We start from the raw sequence: 25,537 nt of genomic DNA, 5'->3' as shown, positions 1-25,537 counted from the left end.
CGATAGACTAGAGACTCGGTAATACATTTAACAATTATTTATTAAACACTAAATATAAAATATAAATCTTATTAACAAAAGTAAAGCCATTTTATTACATGTGATAACAGTTCTGGCCTTTTGTAAATTCTTCCATTTTTATTTAATCCACAATATACACACATTTATACTTTATCTTATACTGTATGCTATAAACATCTGTTGTTTCTATTTGCTTGACTGACAGTCATTACTCTATAACTTATGTGCATTAAAGCAAACCGGCCCACATTGCCATGCGGCCCACTGGGAAAACTCTTTGTGCTCCAGATGAGCAGTTTGCTCCTGCGTCCGTGTAACCTCACCAGGCCCACATAAAGAAATGTCCTGGCCCCTCTATTGCCAGATGGTCAGTCTGCCCATGTCCTTCAGACAGCGACGGTGGACCACAACTCTTTCTTACTCTTACAGTATTTCAGTCGTGTGAAGCGCGTTTGTGCTATTCTCCAAGATGCACTTGATGGCCTTTTGTGCAGCTGATTTTTTTTTTGGACGACCTTGTTAAGGCGGGCCACCCGAACTGCAAAGTGCTGCAAGAAAACCCTGCTAATGGTACATATTAGACCCTTTTTCAAAGGGTAAAGCCACAGTGACAGCTGGGGTACATATTTTGGCCATTTTTTTCTTGCAATAAAAAATATCTTAAAGGAATGCAATGGACAATTATGACCAATTACTACAAAGCTAATTTGAGGATATTGTGAATATAATGTCTGATTGTGTAGGGTGTTTAAGTATTAACCTGCAGTGCGTTTGCCTCTGTCTCCATTTTCTGTAGGTTTTTTGTCAAGTTGGCCAAGTCTTCACTCATTATCCTTTTGTCTCTTTCTCCACGCTGTACCGCCTCATTCTGTAAAGAAAGGGTTGCTTGCGCCTCTTCTAAATGCTCGGCCAGCTCACGCTTTCCTGGCAAACACACATACACATCCACGTAAATCAAAAACAAAGTAGCACTCGGGTCTTCCTGGTCACAGTGTGCCCTAGTGTTCCCAAAACCCCCTCTTACCATCCTCAAGCACTCTAATAGACTGTTTCAGCATCTGGATACTTGTATTGCTTCTCTCCTGACTGGACTTCAGGCTTTCCACCTGTTTGCCAAGATTTTCCACCTGTGCATGGGCCTCATCCTAAAAAAAAAACAGAGACAGAAGGATCTATTTGTATGGCTTAAAGGGACACTTCACTTTTTTTGAAAATATGCTAATTTTCCAGCTCCCATAGAGTTAAACATTTGATTTTTACCGTTTTGAAATCCATTCAGCTGATCTCAGGGTCTGGCCATACCACCTTTAGCATAATGCATTGAATCTAATTACACTATTAGCATCACGGTTAAAAATAACCAAAGAGTTTCGATATTTTTCCTTGACTCTTGATATTTCTTGATATTACACAGCACCCGAAAATAGTCCCCTTAGTTATACTTTCAATAGCAGGGGACTAATTTCAGGCACTGCGTAATAATAATTGTGCCTGCTGCAGCCATGGTACGGCAGCAAAGTCCTTGATTATTACACCAGAATGAGAGTATAGTTCCTAGCCATATCGTCCTAGAAAATTGCAACTTTAAATTTTCAGTCGATCTTAGTACACAATGTAACTACAGAAGAGTCAAGTTTTAAATAGGAAAAATATTCTTATTTATTTTTGAGCGTAATGCTAATGGTCTAATCAGATTGAATGGATTATGCTAAGCTATGCTTAAAGTGGTACAGCCAGACCCGGAGATTGGCTGAATGGATATCAAAATGGTAAAAATCTTCCCTTGCCTAACATGTTACACCATGTTGTTTATTTTGCTTATGTGGTCATGTTGAAACAATTTCTAATAGCTCCAGATCATAAGATACCCGGTCTCTTTGTGCATCCCTGAGCTCCTGCTGGAAATTGCGCAGTGATGTTTGAACTGCATCCAGATCCAGCTCTCCATTGTCTCCATGAGAAGGGGACAAAGAACTAACTGACATCCTCCCCATGGCATGCTCATCTGACATGATGTCACCTGAGGACATAAAAACATCCTTTACACATGTTTTCATGTAATTTTTCATGTCTAACATGTAAAGGAGAAGAGCAGCACTGTGTGAGCAGCACATGACCTTAAAGGCGGTTAAAGCGGTTTTACGTATTCTCACTTATTAACACTGTTTAAGAGTTGGAATCACCATGCTAAACATAGGCAAAAAGTTTAAAAAGCATTTGAGTGTGTGACAGAATAACAGTGTGCCGAATGCACTTCGTCAGGTTTCATACAAGTTTCACAAAGTTTTGTAGAGCATGAAAGATTCATAAGTGACTTGCTTTATTTCTTTTAAAGGCAATTTCAGTGCATGAAGTACAGTGGAAGTCCTTATATGGGCACTTTAACCAGAAGAGCACACGCACACCCACCAACCAAGAGATGACACGAAATCAACATCACCAAAGAAGTGTGTTGTTGTTTGTGAGGGAAATAAGCTTGCTACCCAAAGAACTTTGTTAATCCTGGGTAGCAGCAGAGTTGTGCATGTGTGTTTGTTTAACGCTGGATTGAAATGGGGCGGTTCCAACCAGGTCATGAGTTGCAGACTGTAAGTAAAACATCAAAATGTGCATCAAATGTCTGTGTTTTGTGTGTGTTACTTGCTCATGACTCGCTCAGCCTGGAGGTACGCCTCCAGGAGCTTGGATTTTTTCAGAATGAATCAGTACAGCTGATCTGTTTTTTATAAATCGGATAAAACTAAAGACTTTTTGGATATACAGTAAAAGGATGTAATACTACTCTATACTAACTCAAGATTAACATGAGATTAGCTAAAACAGCATGTGTTACGTGAGCTGTAAACTAATCTTTGCTAAAGAGACCGGATTCACTGGTTAAGGAATACTGTACCTTTTACAGGTGAGCGTGTTCTCCATGGTGAGGGGCTGCGTCCACGTTCTCCAGGTGTGGGTGAACGTCTTCCACTTCCAAGAGTACGTCTCAGAGTAGAACTGAGAATGTTCAGCCTATGCTCGAGATCTCTCCGTATAGCATCATTCTGTCCCAGTTGTTCTTCCAGCCCTTGGGCGCGGGCTTCTGCTAGACTGACCTTCAGACCTAACTCTCTGAGCTGGGCTTGGGCTTCCTGCAGTGCTCCCTCCAGACGAGCCGTCTCCTTGCGCTGTTTTACTTGACTTTCTTGAAGGCTGACATCCCGTTGTTGCTGAAACTCCTTGTCCTTGTTTTGCGCTTCCTCCAGCTCAGCTACCCGTCGCTGCAGGCCTGCAACCTGTTGATATGCAAGCATCAGTTTTATCAGTTGTTTTAGTTTATGAAACAGTCAGTTCCAGTCATTTCTGATTGGTCAATAACCGCCTTTTATTTACAATAAAACGGGGTTGCAGACACTCTGCATAGCTTAAGCAGTGCTTTAGTCCACGATACAGCACATCCTCTCATACCCATTTCTTACTTGAATGTGTGTGAAAACATGTGTTTTTCTCTTTGTATGTCTATGTTTGTACCTCTTTCAGGGCTGCTTCTCTGCCAGCATCACTCTCCAGTACTCTTTGTCTGAGAGAAAAGCTATCTCTTCTCATTTCCTCTTCTCTTTGTTCTTCCTGGGTTAGTCTGGCTTGCATGTCACTTAGTTCGTGCCCTTGCTGAGTGCACTGACCCTCCAGTGTCTTTACCTGCACAAATATGTATGTTTTTTGTGTATAATGTACACTGTGTACAAACAATAAAATATTGTATCATGCAACACTGCAATTAATTTTTTTGAACACTACATACATGTACTAGGGATGTGCATATCTAGATGCATAGCCTACAATGCAATACATTAAAGATACATATGAAGCAGTTACCAATGCGATACAATTCACCTCATTACGTTGCACTGCAGACTGATTTCGGTTCAACACAATGTCATTCAATGCAGTATGATGCAATAAAAAATACGTTGCTATGCAATATAATATGGTACAGATACTTTTCACACATTGAATTTGTGCATGAGCGTCTGAACCATTATAAGACCACTTTAAAACCACACTGTAAAAAAATCTTTGCTGCCCTCATTTTTTTGTTTAATCAACTCAGATTTACAAGACATTTCAACTTACTATTAATTTATCTTGACTAGAGTTGTTATAACTTATAAAATTCAGCTGAAATATGTCAACTTCATTGTATAAGTTGTAGCGAGTTAATAAAACAAAAAATTTTAAACTATTTTTTACAGTGTAATGAAATTGGACCCACTCGCTTTTTCTCTAATTTAGCGCATTTGTCTGTTCACTTGTCAGAGCGCTATCAGTCGAATCCATTCCACTAGGAATGCCCTTATAAATTAAACTCCATTCTGCATTTTAGCTACAGCCTTGACTTTCCTGCTGCTGCTTCCTTAAATCCATTCCACATAAATCATTCAGATCCATATAATTTAAACTCCATTTCACGTTTTCACTACTTTCGCCAATTGTACTGCCGCGACACAAAAAGGTACGTAAAGCTTTTAGTCTATAAAAGCAATTGTTTCATTAAAAGAATACCAGAAAATGGCATCTACTACTAGAAAATCTGTCTCCTCTCCACTAATCAGCTGGTGTGTGGTGGGCGTTCTGGCACGGTTGCCGTCGCATCATCCGGGTGACGCGAATCAGGGAATCTTCCCATTCCAACATGTACATGTACATGAATGCAAACACTTCATCAGGCTCTTTTGATACTTAATAATGTCTGACCTGTCTGCGCAGTTCTTGGAGTTCTCTGCGTGCCTGCAGTCGAGATTTCTCAAGTTCACGCATGTTGGTTCTCAGCTTTAGTGCCTCCTGCTGGAGGGAGGATTTGCACTCTTCCAACACTGCCAGTCTCTGATCTTTCTCCTCTCCCACTCGCTTTAAACTGAGACAAAAAGAAGGGCAACATTAATTTATATTTATGATGCCCATATTTAATGCTATTGTAAATCTATTGTAAAAGTTTTTTACATCTTAAATGATGTTTGGACGTTTTAATACCTTAAGCTGAGCACAGACATAAAATATATTGGGTATTCACATTTTAATCAGACTAGTATGTTAAACCTGTTGTTTTCAAATTCCGCTCTCTTCAAATCTGTTCGAAGTTTTTGGTTGGAAGTCTGGATGGTCTCTTTCTCTCTCACAGCATCCCCTAAAGCCCTCTTTAGTTCCAAGTTTTCTTGCCGCTGGGTGTCCCTGTTCTGCAAACACTCCCTCAGCTCTCTGTGGGCCTCTATCAGCTCCTTACGACCAGAGTCCCTGCTCTCCTCCACCTCATTCAGTTCCCTCCTCAACCGCTGTACCTGAAAAAGACAGACATGGACAAGAGGTAAGGATTCAAGACAGCGATAAAAAAGACAAACAAAAGAGAGATAAACAGAATGACTAAAAATATTTTCTAGAATGGTAAGATAGCACAATAGAGGGAGTAAAAACTTCCAACAGTCATATTCCATACGTGGCACTGTTTTGCTCAGGACAATTCAATTTCATTTTCCATGAGATGAATGAAATGGAAACACAGCCAATTAGTAAAGTTCCACTGTCTTGTTCCATTCAGCTTCTCAAAGCATGTGAGCATCAGGCTCATCCAAGGAAATCTGCGTGCTTTCAACTCTGGATTTCAGGGCACATTATTATTTTTACTCAAAGAATGTGTTTAAAGTGCTTGTGAAATATGCCCAAGGATTAGTTAAGCTAGTTCGCATTTTTGTATACTTTCATCAGATGAAACTCCTCGCCCATGTAAACACACAGGAATATGACCCACATTCTGGTAAGTGCTTGGCTACAGTTAATCATTTTACGGTGCACATTCCTTCAAAATGCTGCCAGAATGCAGAGAAAAAGAGAAAAGAAACAGAGTAAAAAAGGACAGGCTCCAAAGACTGCCACACACAGCATCGATGATGAAAAACATCAGGGGTGTGTACATGGTGTGTAAGTGGGTGTAGATGCTGATGTGTAAAACACTGTTTGTGCAAGTTTACAGGGCCACACAAGCTGATTTCTTCTCGAAAAAATCTTGATGTAAGAGAAATAATTCTGTGCCAAGCTATCATCAGTTTAATTAATTCATGGCTGGGTCTATGGGGAGCTGGGGACATTGCCCATCAGATTTTCCCTCTCCCCCCCAAAAAATGTTGTGCCAACCATAAAAAAACAAAGTGTCTCTTTACAGAAACAGCATCCCTTGTTGGAAAACATTTGTATTAGCTCCCACCCACCAATGCCTGTTTGTCTTACACAAAGCTCTGAGGTATCGTCAGTAGTATTTAACTCACTCAAAAGTACTACTATTCTCTACCACTGTAACTTTAAACTTTAAAATATATATCAGAAAAAATGCAATGCAATTCATTATTACATAAATGTAATAACACATACTAATATGAAACTATTTATAGTAAAACATCCCCAAAAAAATCCTTTCTTGGACTTACCTCATTATTTATTCAAATAGAACTGCCAATGGTAAGTCTTCAGCAACTTTCAATATGTTTGTTTTAGACGTAGTTCTGTTTATTAAAATTAGATTATGCAGTTTGCTTGTAGCATGCATGATATATAGATTTAAATTCTATAAAATAGTTCAGTAAATATACAGTATTGTAACAGCTGTGTATCGGGTGCAGTTTTAAAATCAAATTTTGGTGGTTTTTTTCCAATGCCAAGTTCAACAGAAGTCTATGCAAAAGTACTCTCCCAAAGACTGCCCCTTGTACAATGTGGACTTGTGGCCCTACTGTACATAAACCAACTAACACCCCTTATTACATACACGTTGGTTATTTGGCCATGGCACAAACAGAATAATGATGATAAGTGTGTTACTGTGAGTGTAAATTTCGGTGTGACCTCTTGTTGAGCATCATGCTTCTGCATAGATATCTCTCTGATCTGGTCATTCAGGTTACCCTCGGAAAGTTCGCGGGAACTCAAAGATTCCTCAAAACGAGAACGCTGGGATTGCAGCTCAGTCTGCAATCTTAAAACTGTGTCCTACAGTGAAAAAATAAGGAAAAAATATTATAATGTCTATATAGTACAAAGCATATTATGGATATATTCAGATTTGTTATACTTTGTCCTGCTCCTGTTTGCTTAGGAAGTCACGACGCATACGATCCTTTTCAAGCGCAGCTGACTCCATGTCACGCTCCAGCATAAGTATGCGCTCGCTAAGTGTTGCCTTCTCAGCCTCTTTCTCAGAGAGGACCTGTCATTCAAAACTTCATCAAACTTATTGATTTAACATTTAGACAAGCCATCTGATAAAACTTGGAAAGGTAGATCTGAAAAGGTCTTATATTTGGTCCTCTGAGAAATTGATAAGCATACACACCTGCTGTTTATGGCTCTCGGCCTGTAGCAGAGTGTCTGTGCAGTGTTGCTGCAGTTTGGCCAGTTCCTCCTGCAGCTGCTGCAGCTCCTTGCGACTCTGCATGCGCAGTTCCTCACACTTTGCTTGCAGCTGCTCCTCTGCCTTCTCTCTCTGTGCGCACAACTCCGCTAACATGCGTTCCTGGGATTCACAGGGCAGGTGCATTTGATACATTCCAAAGATTCCAAAGATGATTTGAATACTCAATGGAATTGATACTCTCTTGATCTACAGAGTTTTAGTAGTTTAGAGTTATAGCATATCAATTCATAATCTCTCTGCCATAGATTTCTTGGACCAATTGATAGTCAAGGCCCAGATCTAAAGCAGTTATAAATGTGTTTAAAACAAGTACAGCATGCTTCTGTGTTGAATCTAACAGTAGTTGCTGCATAGTGGTTTGTGCACTGTTCAACATTTATAGCTCACAATACAATGCAGTAAATGCAGATAGCCCTACACAACACAATTAAATTCATATTAAAATTGGATCAATAATTAAAACTGGGTGTCTGTGAAAGAGGGTGAAACCTCAATAGACAGCTAATATGTCCATGAGATAAACAAAGCGCGACGCAAGTGTCTTTTGCTAGTTCCAACCTGCCGCAATTATCATTTTCATGTTTAGTGCCACGTTGTTTAAATAGCAAATGCATTTGCGCCCAAAATTGCACCCATGGGCGTTCTGGTTTAAAAACGAAGCGTGTTCAAGCGCATTGTTGGCGAATGCTATTCTGAGGCAAGCAAAAAAGACTACACCATAGACCAACTAAAACCAGTTCTAAAGTCTAAAGTCAATGGCACAATTTTGTTTTTGTTACTTAATGAGCGCAATATGCGCCTACAAACGGGACAACAAAGCGCGTTTGCTTATCACACACATGGATGCGCAGCAGCACACAACTGTTTTTAAATATGAAAAATTAAATGATTAAAATGTAAAAGATTATTATTAAATCTCTTGGACATAAATGAGGACTAATACGTTAGAAGGCGTAAAGAGCAGCTATACCTGTAGCCTGGTAAGTAAATGAATGTTTTGCTTTAAACAAATGCAATTTTGCATCTATTTTGAAATCTTTTTTTAAATGCTACCCCACAGATAGGCTCTCAACACGTTTGTAAATCTTTTTCTCCTGTTTGTTAAATAAAGTATTTTTAGAGTACAAACCTTTTCTTGCATATTTGTAAATTATTATTTCAGATAACACATCATGTAGGCTGTCCATACATTTACAGCCATTAAAAGCCTGCTATTTTTACTTCCATGACTGAAAGAAAACGTCTTTTAAAGGTTTTCATACCAAACAAAGAACAATTTCCATACAAATAAAAACAACGCATTTTTTTATATCAATCTTAAACTGGTGGTCTTCTTCCTCAGCTTAGTTTTTCAATTTACAAATTCTGTCATTTAAATAGGGAATCGACATGGTGCAACTGGCTTTTAAAGGGGATGAGATATTATTGCACGTTACGCCCAAAACACACCAATTACTCATTACGAAAATAGGAATAACCCTTTTAGACCATGCGCGTGGTGCACAAACCATTTTTCCTGTTGTTAAAATAGCAAATGGTGGCATCGGAAACGACCATTTATACCGTGCACTTCAGACAATGCGCTTAGATCGTTAAAATAGGGCCCCTAGATGTCTCTCCCATGCTGCCGCCCATTGGAGGTCGACATCAGCACATGGTGGCCATCTTGTCCCAGTCAGCTCGCTCACTCGTAGCATTGTGTTTTAATGGTGCATGTACTTTTAAATAACCATAACTTGTTCAATTTTTTAGTGGTCTGCTTCTAAGACGTGTGCGTCGGCCTAAAGGATACATTCTGCATTCTGCATAGCCTACAACATAGGTTCAATGCAGAAGTATAAATCATCCTTGATAACTTTTAAAAGCTCAGGGATACCTTGTACTTTCGCTCAGCATGTAACTGTTCCTGATGGCTTTGCTGTGTGGTAATGAGTGTTTGCTGTGCATTTCTCTCAGCCTGAGCGAATTTAAACTCTAAAGCTTGTTTCTCTTGCAAAGCCCGGGACATTTGCTGCTCTAGTTTACTCTGAACACTGGACAGCTCACCTGTGCGAAAAACAAAGTAGAAACATGCTTCTTAATAACAATATACAATAGGGACACAATGAGTTCCAACAAGCTGGAAACAAATTATAATGCTCATTGGAATCAGCATTGCACAATACATAGTGACAGCACCAACAAATAAACAGTACAATGGTGGATGCTGCCTGTAAGGGGACTTTGTTAAGCTCTAGAGAAAACCTTATCTGACCCCTCAGCTGTTCCCCGTTTCTGGGATAAAATATGGGTCCCTTGTGGACTATTACTGGGGCCCAATGGCCAGCTGGCTCAGCCAAGTAAGTGAGAGAAGTGTGAGGGCTCCTAAAGGATAGACACTCACGCGTCAAAGCCTCACTGGCCTCCTGTAGACTAGCTTTTTCTTCTTCTAGCTTAGCTCGATCAGCCTCTAGCGATGAGGCCAGTTCCTGTCCATCAAGCAAGCCCGACTCTAGAGACTCTCTCTCAGACCTGAGCAAAGAAGAAACGAGAGAACAAGAAAAAAGGTTGATGAGAGAGTGAGCAATATGAAGAATCTTAAGATCTGAGTTTCTGTATGTGTATGTGTGTTTTATGTAAGAGGTGAAATTCTGACTCAAGAGTACAAGCATACATTTGTGCTGTTATTCTCATCCAAACATTTACTAACATTAAATGGGAGGGGGTCTAAACCTATGTCATGCATTCTGACTTATTAATACTGTTAAAGAGATATATTCCTCATGCTTAACAAAGGCAAAGTGTCAAAAAAGCAGTTGGATGTATGACAGAATATTTCTGTTCCAAATGCACTTCGCCAGGGTTTGTACAAGTTTTGTAAAGTTTTTTTTTTCGAACATAAAAGATTAATACGTAACAATCTTGCTTTATTTCTTTTATGGGACATTTTTGTTCTGGAAGTACAGTGGAAGTGCTTATATGGGCACTTCAACCAGAATGGCGCACCCACACACCAAATTGGGAAATTTAAGCTTGTTTAGCTTCCCAATGAACCCAGCATTATGGAAACAATGGATATAGTTGGAGTTGTGCTAGTGTGTTTGTTTAAAGCTGGATTTTGTTGAAATGGGGTGGTCCCAACCAGTTCATGAGTCGCAGGCGGTTATTAAAACTGCATGAAATGTCTGTGTTTTGTTGGCAATCATCGCTAACGTGCAAACAATGTAAACGGCATGAACATGTAGGGAATCATAAGTTGTCCGGAGACAGTGGGATAATGTTTTGTTTGTGTTGATTGCTCGTGGCTCGCTTCGCCCATGGAACGCATCCAGGGGCTTGTTTTTTTCTGGGAAAGTAGCACTGCATCTGATCTGCATTTTTAGCATTTTCACGTACAGGGTTTTATGTCAATCCAGGACTAGGCCTTATTTATTTTAGGACATTTAAGAAGTTTTTACAAATATACCTTACAAAAACACTACAAGTGTGCATCTTAAGACAAAACAATGGCACTGATATATGTTAAAATAAAATAAAAAGAGTTTTTAAATTAAAGCAGCTCAAACATGCATTTTGGTCTGATATTAGGATAAGCCCTTTCCGGGAAACCGCCCCTGTGTGTTATGTGACTTTTAACCAACCGTTGGGTTATAAATAAACATATGCTGGGTTATTGCTACCAAACCAGCATCTAGAGTAAAAACCCAGAATAAAGTAGGTTTATTTATAACCCAGCTGTTAGTTTTGTCCAGTATTTACCCAACCATGGTTTTAAACACCCCGTTTATTTTTTAAAGTGTAGCTTTTATATATTTATTCATTTTATAATTCATTATTTTTATTATTTTTTAATATTGCTGTTTGATTTTACATTGGGTGCTGTGTTCAATCTAAAAAAATGTTTATCCCAGAATTGGGTCAAAAAGGGACAAACTCTTGGGTTAAATGAACCCAGAAAATGTTTATATTTGATCCAACAATGGGTTAAAAACAACCCAGCATTTTGGGTAAAACAACCCAGCATTTTGGGTTAAAACAACCAAGCATAGGATAAATTACAACCCAACAAGTTGGGTTTCTCCCTTTTCAACCCAAATCATATTTTAGAGTGTTGTCTTTACAATTATTGGTTTCAAATGGTCTCTGTTTCAAGTAGGGATGCTTAACGATTAATCGCGATTAATCTATAGCAGAATAAACGTTTTTGTTTACATCATATATGTGTGTGAACTGTGTATAATAACTTTGTATAAATAAATGTACACACATGCATGTATATATTTTAGAACATTTATACATTTGTATATTTATGTATAATTTATATTATATATAAATACTTAATATATAAATATTTTTTTCTCTTAAAATTATACATGCATGTGTGCATATTTATTTATACATATTTATGATACACAGTTTACACACATATATGATGTAAACAAAAACTTTTATTCGGCTATCCCTAGTTTCAAGGTCATGATACAGCAGCTTTGTATAACAACACCTGCTGAATTTGTCACTAGTCAGATAAATTCAGACAAACTATTGAGAATGCATTCTTTAATAAACCATCTTCATTTTATTATATCATCACTCTGTCTTATACCTGCTGTTCTCTCCATCTCTTTATAGTTGAGTAGAAGTGTTCACTCACAACAGGGTTTATTTTTTTATTTAGTATGTTTATTTGTCAGGGACAATGTACAAAGAACATTAATCTTTCGAAAAGATGTTTTGTACCAGAGTTATCAAAAGCTATTTTCCATCTGCAGTCCCCAGGCAGGTATACACAATATTAAAACATCACATTATAAAAACCAACACATCCTTAAATATGTACAACATAATCAAAACATTCACATCAAAATTACATTTATGAACCTTAATTGGGCTGATGCTGACACAGCTGGTTATCGAGGATGTATTTCTTTAAGTTTCAAGTAAAATTATAAAAATCTACAGACAGCTTTAGACTACCTGGAAGTAGATTCCATTGCTTAATAGTTTTAAAAGAAAAGGATGTCTGTGCAAAGGTAGTAGATCTATTCGGGATAACACAATTTCTCTGAGCAGTAGAACGAGATGCTTGGCTTTAAATAATGTTTAAATAAAGTACAAAGAAACTTTTGAATGGGCGAAGTCATTTTCTTGACAAAGAAAGACCTAGTGCAAGAACTAGTGACTTGGATCTGTAGGATCCAACATTTTTGGCATAGTCATAGCTGGATCTATCAAATTCAAAGACAGTCGGTTGCGTTATGTTATTTTTTAGTAACATTTTCAAATAGCCATTCCTTAACAAACACTACTGAAGACAGATGAAATGTTCTAGAGATGATTTACACTGCAAAACAAGCTTAACCTCACAATGACTTACAGATGAGGCATAGGGAAACAAGGAAGAGTTCCATGATTAAAAAGACCCAATTGATAATTACTCAAAAAAGCTGAAAACACAGGTGGTTTACTTTTCCTGCCAACTTCAAACTCCAACATAAATACAAACACTTAGCCCATATAAACATATTAATGCACCAAATCCTACTCACAGTAAAACACACATTGACTTACCGCAGAGCAGCCAGGTCTTGGGCCAGGGCCTTGGATTTGCGTTGCTCTGAAGTGAGTTGCACTGTGAGGTTGGCCTTGTCTTTTGCCAGTTCATCCCTCTCTTTGCAGATCCTCTGAAGTGAGGCAACATTCAGCTCCATTTCCTTGCGACATGTGCTTAACTGGTCCTGCAGGGCTTGCTTCTGCTTACTGACCTAAATATTGCACATATGCAAACACAAACACTTTATTATCTGGATGAACACATGTGATTGACCTATTTGTAACATACAAAAGAATTTAGAAATAGCCAACATTAATAGATGTAACAGAAAAATGCCTATTAGTATCGATCTTTTACTTCTCTAATTTAGTAGGTGGTCACTCGCTGTCAAATGCAGTCTAAAAAAAGGATGTGTTAATTTTTTGTGAAAGTGAAAAGTTTTAAAACATATGTAATTTTGTGTTGATTTTGTGTTTAAATAAAACACAAGTTGTGTTAGAAGTGTCCAATAATAACAGAAATGTGTGTATTCTGAGACAACGCATTTAGTGTGTTGTCCCTAAACTAATATTGATTGTGTTGTTTTTACAGTGTTTTTAACACATCCATTCTAAGAGTGTGAAATCTGTCCAAAATGTTCTGAAATGTAAAAACTTTTCTCTCTGTGCCTGCACTAAACGATTTGTTTGTTTTTTGAAAACAGAAAGTATGTACCGTTGTAAAAAGGTAAACTAAAAAGCAGGTAAAAAAAAAACAGGGCAACACAGAAAATAATGAACATATAATATGAAGTATATCTCCAAGGCTGTGTTTACCAAAAATGGTAAATCATGAACATTAGAATCTGTTATTCATTCATTAGTTTATAGGTAACACTTTACAGTAAGGTTGCTTTTGTTAACATTAGTTAAAGTAAAACACCAGTGTCAGGTTTAAAATACTTATGAACCTTAACAAAAATAAGACACACTCAGACCACGAATGGGGTGGTATAATATTCTGCAGGGAGAACCCAGATTGAGATCTCTCATCAGGAAACACTCAACTGTCTCTCGATCTGAGCTTCTCTGAGGCAGTGTTGTATAAAGTACTAGAAAGCAATACTTGAGTAAAAGTACAAGTATTGTACTAGAAAAAGACTTTGGTAGAAGTGAAAGTTGTCTTTTAAAATATTACTCAAGTAAAAGTCTTAAAGTATCTGATATATACTGTACTTAAGTATCAAAAGTAGTTTTCTGATATTTAATGTACTTAAAGCAGCACTATGTAGTTTCCATGTAAAAATGACTTACAGCTCCCCCATGTGGTTGAAAAGCGCAATAGTGCCTGGTATCAGACACTCTTCTGCAGGCAGGGGGAGGGGCGGGGCTGTGTTTCCTACCCTCCACCGCCACTTTCAGAGTGTGCTTGTAGCAGCTAGGAGGCTGCTCAGGTTGCAGCAACAGTAAAATTTGTCCAGTTAAAAGTTGTTCTTTCACTGAAATAATTTTAGAGACATTATTTAAATGTAAAAAAACTACATAGTGTTGCTTTAAGTATTTGAAGTAAAAGTAAAAAGTTTTTTTTTTAAAGCAAGCGGTTAGAACTTTGATTGTGGCTTTCTTATAGTAAAGCATATTCAGGGTTCCCATTATCTTCTTAATCTCAATCATCAAATAAAAATCTGTTTTTTTCCAGGACTTTTCAGGCACAATTCAAAAGTTCAAAGAGCAAACAGCATATTTTTAGAGCTGACATCAAATAAAAGAGCAGAAATTTCACTTTTGTATGAACTTCAGGTAAAAATGAAAAATAAATAATAACTTATTTCTTTCAAAACATGAGCATATTTTTGAAAAAAGTGGAGTGTCCCTTTAAGTTAGCTGCTCTACTAAGAAAAAATGCCAACTCGTTGTGTGGCAATGAAAGCACTGTGACTTTGATCAACAATGTAAGCGTACATTCACAATGTATAACATTAGCACAACATTATCCTATAACCACTGAGTTTTGAGTTAATTAACATAAAAGGAAATCTCAAGTTTGACAAAACGTAGGATGCTTTTGAAGACGTGAATACAGTCCTTAACACTTTCTTTCAAACGTGCCACTGATAGCAGTTTTTAAAAAATATTTCTCAATAGCCTACCGGAGGGAATATTCTGCCGGCAGTTATGCTATAATGTTACCATAACCAGTTAAGCGTGTTTCAGTTGAGAGTTCTCTGTGAATTAAATAAATCCATGGGAAAATCAGCGGTGTAATGTTAACGTTGACGTTTATTAAACATGTGCACCTTGCCATCATATTAGACAGATAATTATCTGATACGGCTTATGATAACTAATGTTGAATCACATTGACATTGTGGCTTTACTTAATAACTATTATTTTAACGTACCTTGATGTGATTCTTCAGGTTGGACGGGGAGTTTTTAAATGACAAAATGTAAGTGATTTTCGGTAGGCATAAGAGGCACTTTTCCAATGTACAAAAACATTTCTTACAAATACAGCCACGGTGTATAATGTTAGCTTTCTCACCCTGTTCATCGTCGGGGTGGTCGATTACGATAACGGGAGGTCCTCCAGTAGGTGCTTTCATTGCAGCTACAGTTGTGCTTCCTCATCCTTTGGCAACACTACGCTAAAATAGAGTATGCGTGAAATAGAGTGTGCGGAGCGTGCGTAATGCAATCTAGAAGCAGTGATTCGCCAAAACCTCCCTTATTGAGGTCGCACACATTTCTTGTTATTTTGTAGTAACGAGTAACGAATATGCTTAGTGAAAATTTATCGGAGTAAAAGTATACATTTTATCTAGAAAATGTAGTGGAGTAAAAGTGAAAGTTGACATAAATTTAAATAGCGAAGTAAAGTACAGATACGTGATATTTTTACTTCGTTACATTACAACACTGCTCTGCGGACTGTATTTATTTAGGTTTTAATCACTGGTTATCGGTTCATTCCGAAGGTTGAACCTCACAGACCTTCATAATGGTAACATCACCACACATTTTTCTAGAAGAATAGGATTGTCTACATTCTACCAAAAACAAGATAGTAACTTGATGATGTAGCTTGAATATGCAGTAATCAAAGGTCGTATGATAACAAGGGAACATTCTACCCATTATTTCACCTTGGCAGTTTTTCTGAGTAAGGAATATACATTCATAAATGGTAACATAATATATTCAAAAAATACATTTTCTCCAACACCAGTTTTTCCATATTTTACTACGTTCTTACCTCAACTTGAGGTGTAGCTACAATCTACAATAATATATTTAAAGTAAACCATAAATCTGAACTCAAATTTAATTCCTTTGAAATAATGCTGTTAAATATGGAAATAACTGATCGCAACAAAAAACAGCTTTCTTTTGTCCTAGCTACTTTCTACAAACCTTCAGGCCACCACACAGATTTTCATAAAGAAATTACAGATTTCCTGTCTGAGCTGGTAGTCACTGTAGGTAAAGCTCTTATCGTTGGAGACTTTAATATCCATGTCGATAACCGAAAAGATGCATTAGGACTAGCATTTATGGATGTTTTAAATTCTCTAGGTATTAGACAAAATGTAACCGGGGCCCTGTTCCCACAAAATTACTAAAAGAGGTATTCCCTGTAGTGTCAGACCCAGTAATAAATATCTTTAACTCTTCGTTAGAACTAGTATATGTTCCAACAGCTTTCAAACTGGCAGTTATTCGACGTTAGAAAAAGTAATGGCAACCCAGCTATGCGCATTCATAGTGAATAATAATACGTATGAAAAATTTCAGTCAGGATTCAGGTCCCATCATAGCACAGAGGCCGCCTCTTTTTAACATCTTAACATTTTTTTTACAGTTTAACATCCGATCGTGGTGAAATCTCTATTCTTATTTTACTAGACCTTAGTGCAGCCTTTGACACAATACTGTAGATCACACAATCTTACTCAATAGACTAGAAAACTATATTGGCATCAGGCGTTATCCTGGTTTAGATCGTATCTAACCAACCACTATCACTTGGTTTATATAAACGAGGAAGAGTCATATCACGTCCCGGTTAGATACGGCGTACCGCAGGGATCAGTTCTAGGTCATATCCTATTCTCGTTATACTGTACATGTTTCCTCTAGGAGACATCATCAGGAAACACAACATATTACTGACTGGATGGCAAATAACTTCCTTATGCTAAACTCCAATAAGACAGAGGTTATTATTATTGCACCAAATCGCTCCAAACTAAATGATTATGTCCGATTACAAGTTACCCATAGATGGCTGCACTGTGGTGCCGATCCACAGTCAAGAACCTAGGTGTGATGTTCAACAGCAATCTATCCTTCGATCATCATATCTCCAATGTCTGCTGCATAGCATTCTTCCATCTTAGAAATATCTTGAAAATACGCCATATGCTGTCTGCATCAGATGCAGAGAAGCTTATCCACGCTTTTATGACCTCAAGTTTAGATTATTGTAACTCGTTACTCGGGGGATGTCACGCCAAATCAGGTAAATAAGTTTCAGCTGGTTCAAAACACCGCCGCAAGAGTGCTCATTCGATCTAAGAAGTGACCACATAAGCCCAATTTTGGCATCTTTACACTGTTTACCAGGTATATATCTCATAGATTTAAAAATATTGCTAATTACCTATAAAGCCTTAAATGGCCTAGCACCTTCTTATCTTTGAGAATTACTATCAGAATAGAATCCGTCACGTACACTCCAGTTTCTTAATTATCCCTAGAGTATCAAAACTATCAAAAGGTAGTCAATCCTTTTTCTACTGACCCCTAAGCTCTGGAATGATTTGCCAAAAAACGTTCGAGAATCTGACACAGTCGATCAATTTAAGTCTAAACTAAAGACATTTCTCTTTAACAAGGCATTCTCATAATTTGTCTAGTGAATTTACTTATATAGCAATAGTTAGCGTGTCTGGAACCGAGCGCATATTAAATCACAATACTGTGTGACACTTGCATTACATGTGAACGGCCCCTATGCTAATAGGATTTTGTTTCTTTTTCCGTCTTGTCCTCGGGAACGAGGACAATGGGACTAACAGACCCAGTTCCGGCTGTCGTGGAGGTTATCACACCGATCTACTGGCCTTCCTTCAACGTGATGCCCAGCTGATGTCAGACCAACGACCACCAGCTGCCCCATCTAATCTACTTATTTGTGTATATATACATATAAATTATGTTTTAATCCCCATAAAATTGTTTAAAATCAAACCTATTATATAATATATCCTCTATAGAATCAGCTATGTCTGGCTCTCTACCAAGGTTATTTTTCCCTTAATGGCTTAGAACTTTTCGCAAACAGGGTTTTTTTCAACCCCTGGGAAGTCTGCTGACATTAGACTCTTTCACGCAGTTATTCCGGTAAATTACCATGAATTTACCAGAATGAATTTACCAGTAAATACAAAAAATGTGCTGTACACACACACGCATTGACGTTCCGTCTTTTACCAGTACTGTAAGACATCATTCACACATCAGTATCAACATACCGGTAAATTCGGTGAGAAAGCGGAAGTTATCTGTGGCTCACGGCAAGCTCAGTGTTGTTGTTTTTTTAAACAATCCACGGTCCGTATTTTGTTGTTTTCACGTCTGTAATAAACGGTTGCGAAGTTGCACGTGACCAAACAACATTGCATTAGGCGACGTCAAACTGAGACTGCGTTTTAAACAACAGTACTGTTTGCACATTAGGCTTCACGGAGGGCTTCTAAGGACGTCGGCAATTCGGCAAGTATATGGTAAGCTTTTAAACAACTTTGGTGAAGAAATGTGGACGTAAACTTCAGGTGTGCTCAACTTTCAAGCAGCGTGTGTGTGGAAACGTCCATAAACAGTGCAGAGGTAAACGCGTCATTTGTATTAAAACGTTATGATTGACCCGAAGCTGTCAGCGCGGTCTGACATCGTCTGTTCGAAATGCCGGTAATTTTTTTTTACACAAAGCGCTTACCGGTTAATTACTGGTAATCTTACAACCTCTCTTACTGTAAATTGGCAGCACTGATTTACCGGAAAGGTTCTGTTCCCACATGACCTGTTAACTGCAATTTACCAGTAAATTACCAGTAAAGACTGTACAGTACTGTATGTGTAAAAGGGACTATTTGCTTAACTAAGCACCCTCTTACATAGGTTACATTTTTACTACGCTCGCTAGAATGGCTAATCTTAATTGCTGTATTCTGCGGTTTATGTTTTAAGATTTTTCTGTGGCTATATTACTGCACCCGAGGTCGAAGTGCTGCAAACTAAGTGCTCTTTTATTAATAACTAATACATTATTAAAATGAAAAATTGTGACTGTTAACATTAGTTCATCACATGAACCAAAATGAACAATTGTATTAGCATTAACTAAAATGGAAAAAATGCTGAAAAACTATATTGTTCACTTTTATGTCATGTTAGCTAGTGCTTTTACTAATATTAACAAATACAACCGTTTTGTAATGTGTTACCAGTTTGTGAAAACATAAAAAGTTTTGCGTAGTGGCACCTTAGTAAAACATGACTCTATAGGTGTAGTTAAAGATCCAGACAGATCAAGCCTCTAATTTACTACCTTTTTCGTTTATTCTCTCTCACCGTTATATTACCCGTCTGTTATATCTATCTCTTCAGTCTTACACTCCTTCATTCACACTCAGGATCACTTGTATGCTTTCCCCCATTTAATTCCTTTGACACTCATAAAGCACACTTAGGCCAAGATTCATATTCGGAACGCTAGGAGAAAGGTGTTGAGTACCTCGGCAGATGGGTCCAATATCTTTCCTTAGCTTTTTAATGTGACAACAAGAGCCACCAGAGCACACCTGAGAGCCGTGAATCATGCTGGGTAATGGGGCACACGCCCAATCATTTACTGTATTGAGGAGGAGAGGGTCTGACCTGGGCGTGCTGCTCCAGGGCTGCGTTTTTCTCCCGCTGCAGGAGGTTGTACTCCGTATCTAGGGTCACTTGGGCCTCTTGAAGGTGAATAAGTGAGGCTTCCAGAGCTCGCTTTTCTGCTGTCAGGTCTAACAGCTCCTGCTGCAAATAAGCTATCTCCTCTCTGGCTGACGCTCGCTCTAGCTCTGCCTCTCGTCTGCGTTCACCAAGCTCTGCTTTCTCTGCTTCCACCTACCAGCAAATACATTAAGCACAATTGCTCTGATTCATTATAATGTCTTGTCAGTTCAACGGGTACAATCAAAGTTGTTCGGTAAGGTACAACAAAATAAACTGGTTAAGCAATTATTCCAATAAATAAAAAAACTGAGGCTTTTTAAATATATTAATTTATTTCATTTACATAAAAAAAAAACTCAGAGAAATGCTGGCTTGCTTTTAACCCCTTCAGGGTAAATACTGGACACACCAATGGGTTAAAAATTACCCAATGCTAGGTTGTTGTTACCCAACCATGGGTCGTAATAACATAGCAGTTGGGTTAAAACAACATAGCATTCCCAGCAGTGTGTTGTGTCCAATATTTACCCAGCAGGGGTAAAAAACAACCCAGCATTTTTTAGAGTGCAGGGATGGCTTTTATTAAGACACTTAGGCAACCTATTCCAGTGATACCTTTCAAGTAATAGGATGTTATACTTATGTAGTCTTTTACCTTTAAATATTATCACAGATTATAATCTTACTATATTAGACATGGGGCCCTAAACCCGGTGCAATGCAGCGCAAGTGTTTTTTGTTACACTCTTAGAAAGGATTACACATCTTTGTGCGTTAAGCTTTTACCACATATCATTCATTTCATTTTGTGTTGATTTTGTGTTAAAATATAACACAAGTTGTGTTAAAATGTGTTGTTTCAATAATAACACAGAGATGGGGGGATTCTGGGACAAAGCATTTAGTGTGTTGTCCCAGAATCAAGACTAATGTGTTGTTTTTAACACATTCGTTCTAAGAGTGTAGTTCTGAAAACTGATCACTTTCACGTCCTGCGCCACGTTGTTTAAATAGCAAATGCATTTGCGGCCATTTGTGAGCCCATGTTAGGGTGACCACCTTTAACCCTTTGTCCCACCTCATGTAAATTGAGCATCAGTCCCGCTTTTTCATTCGACCCTGCCTAATTGAAAATAAATACACAGATACGTCCATAGGCGTACTGTTAACTTGTGTCCAATAGTTCAGGGGAGAGCAATAAAAGCGGTAGTTGATAGGCTGAGTCGTATATCAATCCAACTGTTGACTGGTGCACAAACGCCTCCTCAACATTGTCAACAATCTCAAATTGGAGAGCGTGCTGGTTCCCATGTGATCTCTCCTTTCCCCCGCCCGCGTGTCCACGTGACATCACATCACACAGGTAAGCAGTAGCCCTTCCCAGCTCCTATTTCTGTTGTATTTTTCTTGGCTTGTTATTTAGGTGTGTAGTGATGAACAAAAGACTCGACTTTACACCTAATAGACACAAGACAACTTTATTTAACTTTATACTAACATGCATACCTGGTATGCAGCTCATGTAAAAAGTGAGACATGTGATAGCCAAAACTATTTTACTTAAACTTAGGTAAAAAGTGTAGTCAGTACTTTAATTTTTATCAGAGTATTTTTAAACATGAGTATCTGTACTTCTACTTGAGTAAAGGATGTGACTTTCCCCATCTCTATGTCAGAATAAGCAGCCAGTGTGGCCATGAAAAAGAAACAATGCACTTTTAATATTGAATGGACCGCAACATACTCTTGGTAAAGACTTTAAATTGCAAAGCAGAGAGACCTTTTGCCATTTTATGCACAGAATCAGAACAGAATCGTTTATTTAAAATAATGGTAACCGGTTAATACCATAATTTTTTAGTTCCTTGACAAGATTTCTGTGCAATATGACTCGGTGAAGCTCACTTCCGGTCATCGTTGACTCATGTGAGAAATGAGAAGCTTGCCACCAGGAAGTAGCATTCTCAAGCCCAAGTCTCTAATGCTCAATCATAAGAGGCAAATATTGTAGGCTACCAAGTTTCTCAAGATGTTTGTTTTTTTAATACCAATTAGTGATGTAACAGATTGCAGTTGATCCGTTATCCGTACAAATCACGACCCACGGTACGGCTCCAATGCGATTCCCGGATTAATTCGCAAATTTGAGCAATTTTCTGTATGCACAGACGCACATGCGTTGAATGTGTCCGGTCCAACTCCAATCAAACGTGATTATCCCTATGCCCTTCAAAGATCAGAACTCTTGATGTATAAACTTGAGAGAGAGTTGCACTACTGTGTCTCATACTGTAGACCATTAAAATACATTTGGCGAATGAAGCACTGAAAACAACAGAATTTTCACTTTATGTGGAGCGAATGTTTATGCTGCATCTTCTTTCCGACGCGCTGTTTGGAATTCGTCCTCAAAAGATCATACACGGAGAGACGCGTTTCAATAAGCAAGCAAACCTTTTTGTTGATCTCGAAATACCACAGTATTCTTTTTTCTAAACATTTTGTTTAAGTTGTTTGCCAATAAACAACATGCAGAAATTGTCCTTGTCTTAATTCATGTATAATACTGAAACAAATGTAGTCATGTCAGAAATATAGTTATACCGCTTACATAGCCTTTTTTAATGTTTGATGACAAGATAGAGAAAATAATGTAGACTAATAATTTAAAGGACAAGTTCGGTATTTTACACTTAAAGCCTTGTTTTCAGATTGTTTATGATGAAATGGAACGGTTTTGACTGAAATTTCGACATATGCGGCTGCCCCGAGAATTTTCGGGTGTTTGTTTTTCACCTCCCAACTCTACAATGGGTTTAATGGTGCACTGGAACAATCCTTCCTAAAATGCATTAAACTTTCGTTTACAAAGAAGTAAAACTCACCGAGTGGTCAGGGGTGTTCACTGATATGCTCACACAAAAATCGCTGCAAGCGATGCTTTCCAACAGGTGTTTTAGCATTCGTTGTAAACTTGTGGACCTATTTTTTTAAATGCCTCATACCCGTATATTCTTCCGTTGAGAGCTTGAATAATAAACACTCCAGCCCAGTTGGTGGTGATAATCCGCCTTTGCCAATTGCAAGAATAGAAACAGTTCCCGGCGCGGAGTATTACCGTACCTCACAGCACATCTAATACAAGTCAATGGAGTTGGACAAAACTTCGATAAAACCTGCTGGAATGCGTTTTTTGCAGCGATTTTTGTGTGAGCATATCAGTGAACACCTCTGACTGAGTTTCACGTCTTTGTAAATGAAAGTTTAATGCATTTTAGGAAGGATTGTTCCTATGCACCTATAAAGCCATTATAGAGGTGCGAGGTGATACAAGAAACACCCAAAAATTCTCGGGCCAGCATCATATGTCCAAATTTCAGTCACAACCGTTCTATTTCATCATAAACAATCTGAAAACAGGGCTTTAAGTGTAAAATACCGAACTTGTCCTTTAAGTTTAATGTCCTAATGATCAGCCTACTTATTTATATGTCCCACAGCTGACATGGAACTTTATTAACCGGTTCGGTATAAATACAACACGTTTGAGCTGTCTTAGTTTAAAAACATCTGAACATATATCAGTGCCATGGCTTTGTCTCTTTTTTAAGGTTTTGTTTGTAAACTACTTAAATGTCCTAAAAAGGCCTAGTCCTCGATTAATATAAACCCTGTCCGGGAAAACGCCTCTATATTGCACAATGTTCTTAACATGTAACATATAAGCCAATAAACTGCATGTTTCCTGTACTTCCAACGTTCATATAACCTCATTTGCTTGCTGTAACCTGTTTTTGCAGTGTTCTACCAGTTTTTCAAAACCCTCCCCAGACCTGCTAACAGGTGATAACAACTAACACAGAAGCATGTCTGCATGCATGCATGTCTTATCAGTGGCATAATGTGTTCTTGCTCTGCAGCAACTGTGGCATCATAAGCAGATGTATTCCACCTTCGTAAAATTCATAAATATTATTCATAAACACACATCAGAGTCTACAATTAATTAACAGCAACATTTGTATCACCCCGACCTGCAGAAGAAGGCGGTTCAGTTCAACCTTGTCTTTAGCCAATCCCTCACTCAGGGCTCCCATCTTGGCCAGAGAATCTTTTAGCCCTGCATCTTCACTTTGCAGTTTGGTAAGTGTCAGTTCCTGCTCAGCATTTTGGGCCTCCACCTTAAGTAAAGTAATACAAACATCAGTAAACATCAATGAATACTTTTAATCATCAGTTACGGAGTTCACATAACCATTGCTTATTTTAAAATCAGTGGTCTGGGGAGTAAAATATATTTGCAGACCACTGCAAAAGTATATTTTGTCCCCAAAATGACCTGAGACAGAACCTGCAAAAGTGTGGAAAAGCCATAGCTATAAGTCACAAAGCAAGTGATGAAAAATCTTGCAAAAGCACTTTTGCTTGGTGAAATGGACCCAAAAAAATTGAGTTGGATAACTCACCCAAGGTCAAAGTAAACTGTGTTTCCAGTAATTCAGCAAACTGAGTTGGACTTTATACAGGAAAAAACTCTCTGTATTTACTCAGTGGATAAATAATGCAAAAAATCTGCATGAACAATTTTATGACTAGATGTAATTCACTGTAGGAACATGTAGGTGTGAACGGTTTTTATGCAGACTTAGTTCAGGTGTTATTATGGACAATTTGATAAGTGAGAGAGTGAGTGACTAAGTGAGAGAGTGATGAAATAGATGAGTGGTTATGTGATTGAGTGAGTGATGGAGTCAATGAAAGGATTACTGTATGTGAGTGTGATAAATGAGTCAAGGAGTAAGGGGATGTTAAGTGAACATGCATTTTTTGTGTGATTCTGTGACTATGTGTATTACCCTAGAGAGAGCCTGTGTGAGACTTCTCTTTTCATCCTCCAAAACCTCTTTCTGCAAGTTCAGCTGACTCAAAACTTCCTTTAGCGTGACCAGCTCTTTACGTACATCAGAGTGTCTTATCTCCAGCTGCTCGAGAGCGTGTCGTCTATAAAAAAAACATACACACTTGTACTCTGTATTATGTAAACACCTAAATTTAACACTTGAGCGCATACTGTCAAGCTATACTATCAATGCACACCTTTTTATTTGTAGAAATGGGCAAAACAGCTTAACACAAAGCCAGATCAAGCTAAAGTTCATCTAAACCAAAGTATACAACTGTATTAGAACAACCAAATCAGCAGCATTGCAAACATTGTACACACAATATTAATGTAAACACATACAGTATGTATATACAAATAATATACACACAAGAGATGTTTCTATAAACATAATTTTCCTCATCTGGGATAAAAAGACATCCAAAATCATCAAAAATTGTCCTCATCTACTGCATATGGTCACACATTACAATCAGGGTTGTTATTTTTAACCTGATTGGTAAGGTAAATGCATTATGTATCTTCATGTTTTATGGATTTGGTAAACAATACAAGTTTGGCTTGGTTCAAGGCTACTTTAAGGACAACATGTGCTAGTGATACTGACTGTAAACAATAGGACAGGGAAACAAACAAGGGCCAAGAAAGAAGTTTGGGGGTTTATG

The 25,537-nt window shown here is 37.9% G+C and overlaps 1 protein-coding gene across 1 annotated transcript in view; it reads right to left on the bottom strand.

Annotated features, from left to right (window-relative positions):
* crocc2 (ciliary rootlet coiled-coil, rootletin family member 2) overlaps nucleotides 1-25,537 on the bottom strand; it is a 109,911-nt gene that overhangs the window by 11,954 nt on the left and 72,420 nt on the right. The window contains exons 15-30 of the mRNA XM_065273692.2: nucleotides 24,826-24,970; nucleotides 24,004-24,150; nucleotides 19,910-20,140; nucleotides 13,007-13,200; nucleotides 9,840-9,967; nucleotides 9,333-9,502; nucleotides 7,376-7,555; nucleotides 7,115-7,249; nucleotides 6,889-7,032; nucleotides 5,095-5,333; nucleotides 4,753-4,912; nucleotides 3,529-3,696; nucleotides 2,915-3,293; nucleotides 1,890-2,041; nucleotides 1,046-1,166; nucleotides 782-945 (exon numbers count right to left, since the gene is read on the bottom strand). Coding sequence (XP_065129764.2) covers nucleotides 782-945; nucleotides 1,046-1,166; nucleotides 1,890-2,041; nucleotides 2,915-3,293; nucleotides 3,529-3,696; nucleotides 4,753-4,912; nucleotides 5,095-5,333; nucleotides 6,889-7,032; nucleotides 7,115-7,249; nucleotides 7,376-7,555; nucleotides 9,333-9,502; nucleotides 9,840-9,967; nucleotides 13,007-13,200; nucleotides 19,910-20,140; nucleotides 24,004-24,150; nucleotides 24,826-24,970 — 2,857 coding nt within the window. The remainder of the gene's footprint in view (nucleotides 1-781; nucleotides 946-1,045; nucleotides 1,167-1,889; nucleotides 2,042-2,914; nucleotides 3,294-3,528; nucleotides 3,697-4,752; nucleotides 4,913-5,094; nucleotides 5,334-6,888; nucleotides 7,033-7,114; nucleotides 7,250-7,375; nucleotides 7,556-9,332; nucleotides 9,503-9,839; nucleotides 9,968-13,006; nucleotides 13,201-19,909; nucleotides 20,141-24,003; nucleotides 24,151-24,825; nucleotides 24,971-25,537) is intronic.

The sequence above is a fragment of the Paramisgurnus dabryanus genome, chromosome 7 (genome assembly GCF_030506205.2).
Source record: "Paramisgurnus dabryanus chromosome 7, PD_genome_1.1, whole genome shotgun sequence".
NCBI lineage: Eukaryota > Metazoa > Chordata > Actinopteri > Cypriniformes > Cobitidae > Paramisgurnus > Paramisgurnus dabryanus.
Note: the sequence above shows the minus strand (reverse complement) of the source record. Positions and strands in the feature narration are given on the sequence as shown.